The sequence below is a fragment of the Lupinus angustifolius genome, chromosome LG03 (assembly GCF_001865875.1).
Source record: "Lupinus angustifolius cultivar Tanjil chromosome LG03, LupAngTanjil_v1.0, whole genome shotgun sequence".
NCBI lineage: Eukaryota > Viridiplantae > Streptophyta > Magnoliopsida > Fabales > Fabaceae > Lupinus > Lupinus angustifolius.
Window position 1 is genome coordinate 2,604,991 of NC_032011.1, and position 7,202 is coordinate 2,612,192.

Genomic DNA, 7,202 nt, shown 5'->3' on the forward strand with positions numbered 1-7,202 from the left:
TTAATCATGTATATATGATGAAAAATTAGAGAATCAACGATACCTTCGACCAAAAAGGTGACATTAATTGTACACATTTGAATTGAGACACACACAAACATGATGAGTAAATGATCATGTGACGAGTTATGCTTGGCCCCTACTTAATCTTAAATATTGATCGAGTTTAATCTTTGAACTCAAATTCGGCCTAAACCCAATCTTATTTGAGCTCGACCATGACTAGCTCATACCAGATAAGAGAGTAAAACCAAACCATGCTCACCCCCCCAGATTTTGTCAATTGTCTTCTATTCATACATAGATATCAGAAAACAAATGATGTACCTGCCCAGTGAATTTGGATCATTTAAAATTACCTTTATCCGATTCGGGCTCTCTTTCGCTGTTTCCTTCTCTTATTTTGCAGGAAGTTAACAAGCAAGTCATCTCCCTCCACGTTGATGTTTGTGGGTTCAGCTACAGCACCACTGGAAACAGGCTGCTCCTCAACAAGCTCTGGCAGTGACAGCTCATTGTCATCAGCTGTGATGACTGGCTTGTTTGTACAAAGCACCTCAGGAAGTAACACAGATCCTTTTTTCAATTTCGAAGGAGAGCAGCAGGCACGACGTCCTTTAGCAGCTTCATTTGGTTTCTTCGATTTGTTTGCCAGAAGGCAAGCAAGTGTCACATCATCACCACCACCATCATCATCAATCATTACATTCTGTTTTTTCACTTTTGGGTGAGAAGCTATGTTCTTCTTTGATTTGTGGTTTAACAAGGAAGCGAGAGTAATGTCCCTGTCCTGATCCAAACTCTCCACACAAGCAGATAAGCTTCCAGGTTTTCGCATTTTAGTCTTTTGTTTGTGTTCTGATGGTTCAGCCCCTCTGATATGTTTGCTTTTGTGTTCCAACGAGTCCTTAGCAGAATGATTCCTACCACGACGCTGCCGATGAGTCTTTCCTCTGCTGGTCATAGATGCTGGGCTTTCACAAGGTAATGTACAGCTCCAGTTCTCTTTGTTTTGTCCAGTACAACCCTGCCATTTCCATATTGGATTAAAATACAGAAACTTCTCACTTGTATCTTGCCGACTTAAATCCCCTTGGTCATTGGTTGGAAAAAAATTACTCTTTCGTAAACATGCCATGTTGACAGCATCTTCATCACAAATTTTGACCCCATCACTAAATGCTATATCTTTGAGACAAACTTGAGCTTTTCTTGCTTGTCTTTTTGATCGCATTTTGTTTGAAACATTGCTGCATGCAAGAACGTGAATCAGAAAACGAAGGTATTGTATACCTAAAGCAATATCCAATTTCAAACATTATATGGTCAACTTAATATACTGAAACTATAATTCTAACAGGGCTGGGATATATATACACACACACACACACACACACAAGTTGTCAAGGTAAAAATAAAAGGGAGAATAAAGAGGGACTACCTCCACTTCCACTTTCGCTTTCTAGGGACTTTCACATCATCAGCCTCATCAGATAGAAGAGGCAACATAGGTAAAGGAAGAAAGTCCTTCAATGTGAGTGCTGGGCGTTCAGATTCTCGATCAACAAAGTTGCTATTAACAGTTAACTTTTGCATCTTTCTAGCATCTCGAAGCAAAGGAACTTGATCAGGACATAGCACCCTCCACCTCCTGGTCAATGAAAAGATTACAGATGAGAAAGACAACAAAATTAAAATTTTAGAAAAAGCAATTTCACATCAACTTAATTCTAAACTCATACTTCCGGCATTGAGAATCAGTACGAGGAAGCAAATCTTCAGCAACCTTAGACCAGCAGAATCCATGCTTGGCAATTGCATCTTTTAATCTTGAATCCTCTTCCTTTGTCCACCCACCCCATTTCAACGAAGGATCCAAACTATTGAGGTATCTGCCAATAATAATGCTCAAGAACTTTAACAATAACCCTAAAAAAATATATAATATATTATCTCAAGAATTAAAATAAAATGCATTACCTGTCCCTACACTGAGACTGGATTCGGCCTGGAACAAATTTAGCTACTTGACTCCATTTCCGTCCAAAAAGCATGACAGCTACTGTTAAGCGTTCATCCTCCTCTCGCGTAAAGCACCCTTTCTTATCAGGATAAAGCGATTTCTTCCATCTGCATGAGTTATATAATTCATATTGTGTGAGTAAGCAAAATGCAGCAGCTGATAAACAACTTCTCCCTTTCACCAATATACTTAAAATCCACACCAGCTTATTAAATCAAAGTTATCAAAAACAATTAATCATGTTTAAGTTTTCTATATCAGTTGGCATGTTTAAATCAAACCCTGGAAACAACCTCTTCAGTAATAGGGGTATGGTTGCGTATATCTACCCTCCCAGACCACACTAGGCACTTAGAGAGAACCTCAATAGGCCGCCCGACCTAACAATGTTTTGCTATAATAGTGCCATTCCATTTTAAAGAATATGCAATAGTAGATGAAATACTTGTGAGAAGTCTTCAAACTAACTCATAATATGCACTTTAGTAATTTGAGTGAACTACAACAATAAAAAAGTAAGGTCAGACAATGAACTAATAAGTAACAACCATGTGATTAAAAGAATAGATAAAAAAACTGACTCACCTATTTGAGCATTGGGTTCCCGTGCGCCGTTCTAAAACAGAAGCCACAGACTGCCAATCATGCTCACCATATAATGCTACAGCAGAACAAAGTTGAGCATCTTCTTCCTCAGTCCATTCACTATTTAGCATAGAAGCATTTAAGCTCCTTTGGTACCGTGCTAAGCATTGAAATGGAGTCCTATTTGTGGCCAATGATACAGCAATACCAGACCAGTTCCTAATGCCCATAATTTGGACAGTAAGCAAAAGAGATTTATCCTCTTCGCCAGTCCACGGGTCATGGTTTATCAGGGGATCTTCATAATTCAACCACCTGTGAGCATGCACAAACAACTAATTTTTTTTAGAGAAACAAGTATGAAAAATACATCCACTCATACATATAGACATTATTTTACACTCTACACAAGATTCGGGAAATCAAAGTCACAGACATTTGTGATGACAGATTGACAATCATCACAAACATATTAACCACCACCATGTTAAAAATTATGTCATGTACTGTCCCACCTGCATGATCTATGTTGATGTTGAACTCTTATTGAAATTCAAAAAGGAAAAACTGTCTGTGATGGTGATCGTCATAGACGTCTGCAACAATCGGGGGAAGATATTCTTCATAGGAAGGCAGTAAGCATGAAACAATAGTCAAAAACTGTGTGTAACCGACAGAGTATGACGACACACAGTGATAAGAAGCAAAAAAAAACACATTTACCATGCATAGAACAGAGTCAACAGACAAGTTAGACTTCCCAATGAAGAGACCAGCAATATGACACACTGTCCATGAAGCATCTAAAACATGTCTACCCCACATAGGAAGAGACACATTGACTTTGCTAGTCCTATAGTGATGTGATTGATAGAAGATAATTGGTACATGCTACCTATTTAGTAGCCTCCCCTTCCCCATCCCTCCCACTAAAAAAAGCATATGTGGCTGCTAAATATTCATACTATTGATTTTCTTCCACCAACTTCAACTTCAATATTAGTATCTCTTATCTCATTACACATAACATAACGTTGTAAAAGGTTCAATCGATAGTATCCTAATAAAAAGCAGAGGCAATGTGGTTCTCCTTGGAAGAGGCTGAGCCTCAGTACAACGGTAGGGTTGGTTGCCTTGTGACCTAGAGGTCATGAATTCAAATCTTGGAAATAGTCTCTTCGCTTGTGAGAGTAAGACTGCATACATTTACTCTCTTCAGACCCTACTGGGTGGTAACGTCATGCCCACCTTTTTTAATGTGGTTCTCCTAGGACATATGATATGCACATAGAATCACAGAAACATAAAACACACTTTTATTATAAAACATCCAACAAGAACCATCTTTTTCATACATACCACCAAGACATAAAAATTAAAACAAAATAAATTTATGAAATTATAGGTTCTTCAATTAGAAAATACATACCTAGATTCACATTCAGCACCAGTATGACCAACATCATATGTTGAAGCTAATTTATCCCAATTAACTTGAGGTATAAATTTTTTAATATCCTCAGGTGTGATTTCAAGATCATTAACAGATGCAATTATGCTATCCATGTCATTTCCATATCCATCTGAGAACTCTGAACTGCAAAGAGTGAACATCAAGAAAAGAAGTCAAAACAAAACATGGGAAGGCGCACAAATATCAAAGACACAGTTATATACAAAGCCGAACTAGATCACCTTATTCTATCTGCTGAATTTTGAAGCACCGTTTCTTGGAATTGTTGCTTAATTCCCTTCTTAAGATTCTCCCTTTCTGAATTTGTCCATTTTTTACGATCTAGGGAAAGTGGAAATCTTTCTAAAACCATCTTATAATTAGAGACATGAGAATTCTCAGCTGGGCCATAACACATTGCAGATATTTTTTTATTACGGCTCTGCCAAAAAGAGGGAAACCAAGGATTGCCAATATTTATAAGAAACAATACTAAGAATATCACAGATGCTATGCTATGTCATAACTCAGTAAAGAGATGATGACTAAACTAACTAATTCTCTGTTTTCATTTATTAAATTTTTACAGTAAGCTATGGCACTGACTGAAATTGTTAAGAAATAGATTCAAACCTCTCAATCTATCAAAGACAGAGACAGTCAGTCACAGTACCAGAATCAGATAACAAAGACCGTACAAAAGAGGGCCTTCTTCTATCTTCCTATTTGATATTGCCCATTCAAATATAAACTATATGTGCATGATAAAAGCATCTAAACAACAAGTTCTAGCAATTTCAAAAAATTGTTAAAAATGAAGGAATGTCTTAAATAATATCTAGCATATAATAATATCTAACCATAAATTCACAACAAAACCAACATGGATTATATTTCAGGCTTCCAAGTTCACAGAACTATAAAAGTACACAACCAACCTTTGAGTTTTTTGGAGCAGAAGGTTTCTTTGCTGATATTAACTGAACACGGGGATCCTTTTTTAGTGATAAAGCACTCCCTGTTTTTCTAATGCATGCAGCCTGGAAGTCCTTCATGACTTTGACTTTGTTCCTTAGCTGTTTGTTCTCCTCAATTTTTGCTTCAATCTCAATCAGCTTACTTCTAAGAAACCGCTGCATAGATCTGTTCTTATTGATGGCATCAATAAAGGCCTGAGCCGATGAAGGAAAGCTTGATCTTTTCTGTGGTAGCTTGGACAACCTGCAAGCATCCTGCTCACAACTGTCAATCAAACCACAATGCTCCACTTCAACGTTACTGGGAAAAGAGTCAGTGGCATTATCCTGAATTGGAGAAACAGCACATAATTCACCAACATCCCATCTGTCAGATACAGACCCATTGGCAGTCTCACCCTCGTGGCCTAAACATGAGGTTTGATCTCCATCAACCAGTGTTTCCATGTCGCCTTCATGGAGACATGATACTTATCAGAATGTCATATTTGGTGGGGGGAAATGGATAGGAAACAAAGATAACTAACAACAACAAGAAGCAAAAATGACTTCAAAGAATGTTGAATTCCTCCGGTTTCACTGAAAATGACTTCAAAGATACATTTTTCTCCTCTGATCAAACAATCATTTTTTTAACATAGATTAAAGATCCGTTATTAAACATACAAGTTGAATTCTTTTCCCTTAAACACATCCATTCTCATAGCTAGCATGCCAAAATTAACAAATATACAAAAAAATGGAAAACACAGAGCAAACTCAAAGTGATAATTGAAATTACAAAACCAAATAAAGAATCCAGTGGCCTACCTTCATTGTAGCTAGAGAACCGTGACCGAATGGCACGAAGCGTCTCCAAATCATCCTCATCATCATCCTCATCCTCATCATCAACATTATTGCCAGAGGCATTCGTCATCGTTATCCTCAACGGCGACAGCGGCGGAAGAGAGGCAAGAGGCTGGTACAGGCTCTCAACTCGTCTAAGACATTCCAAATCATCTTCATCATCATCATCATCAGAATCAGAATCAACATTCTTCAAAGGTACAATAGCATCACCGGATTCCAACAGAGGATCCTCTAATAGAATCCCTCCACTATCATCATCATCATCATCATCGTCATGAAGGACAAGTTCATGGTGGTCGTTTTTGCTCCGAGCAGTAACACCATCACCGGCGGTGGCGGAGCCGGAAACAAGCATACAAGCACGTGATAACGCGGCCATGTCTTCCTTCAATGCTACATCGTCTTCGTCGTCGTCGGTTGAGGAGAGATTATCTTCTTCGTATTCATCAGCGCGTGGCGTCATCGAATTTGAAGTATGAGAAATAAGAGAGTGAAATGAAGAAGAAAGGAATTAGGGTTTTCAAATTTGAAAGTGAGAGTGAGAAAGTGTGTGTTTGTGTTTTGGAGCTGGAGAATTGAATAAGTTGCAGCGTGTTTGATACATTTTGTTAGGTAATAATAAGGAAAAATTGGAGGGAGGAAAGGAGACAGGTTGAAACGACGTCGTTTTGTAGTTCGGTTACTTTCTTTTTTTCTATCAAAGGCCCATCAAATTATTTTGGATTCAATTGAAAACCTTCCAAATCGATGGGCCTAATGGTGTAAACATTAATTCACTCAATAATAATAGTAATAATTATTATAATTAGGATATATGGTCCGTGATTACAATAATTCTATCAACAATATTAATTATCATTATTAGAAATTCATTTTTATGGTAGTTATTATTTATTTTCCAAATACATTTATGCTTAAAATGCTCAAATTTATCTTCTCCCTATATACATTTTATCAAGTTGTTTTTTTAAATGGATTTATATTTAAGAGCGGGGATCTCACTCCAAGAAATCATCCTAGCTATTAATTTTATGGACATCTAATAATTTAAATATATTTATTAATTCAAACCATTAGATTTCTTTAGAATTGATGACTATGATGGAGAGTAACTGAATCTTTCCCCTATATTTAAATATTTAAGTTTTTAAGCTGAATGTTAATATGTAATAATTTTACATAGGGAATATATCATTCACAACTCATATGTTAATTGTTATTGCCTCTTTAATAAATCCTAATACATAAATATTGGATAATATCTATATCTATATATCTATATCTATACTATATATAACTACTTAATATTGTG

At 36.8% G+C, this 7,202-nt stretch overlaps 1 protein-coding gene across 2 annotated transcripts; it reads right to left on the bottom strand.

Annotated features, from left to right (window-relative positions):
- LOC109343055 lies at window positions 275-6,519 on the bottom strand. 2 transcript variants are annotated; one of them, XM_019581171.1, is made up of 10 exons: window positions 5,849-6,519; window positions 5,000-5,490; window positions 4,304-4,503; window positions 4,038-4,205; window positions 2,609-2,923; window positions 1,981-2,130; window positions 1,743-1,892; window positions 1,442-1,651; window positions 960-1,250; window positions 275-881 (listed from the first exon to the last, which is right to left on the bottom strand). In XM_019581171.1, the coding sequence occupies exons 1-10, from the start codon at window positions 6,351-6,353 to the stop codon at window positions 362-364; spliced, it is 3,000 nt and encodes a 999-aa protein (XP_019436716.1). In that variant the 5' UTR covers window positions 6,354-6,519; the 3' UTR covers window positions 275-361. The 2 variants fall into 2 exon arrangements, with proteins under 2 accessions (XP_019436716.1, XP_019436715.1); XM_019581170.1 differs by having other exon boundaries at window positions 275-1,250.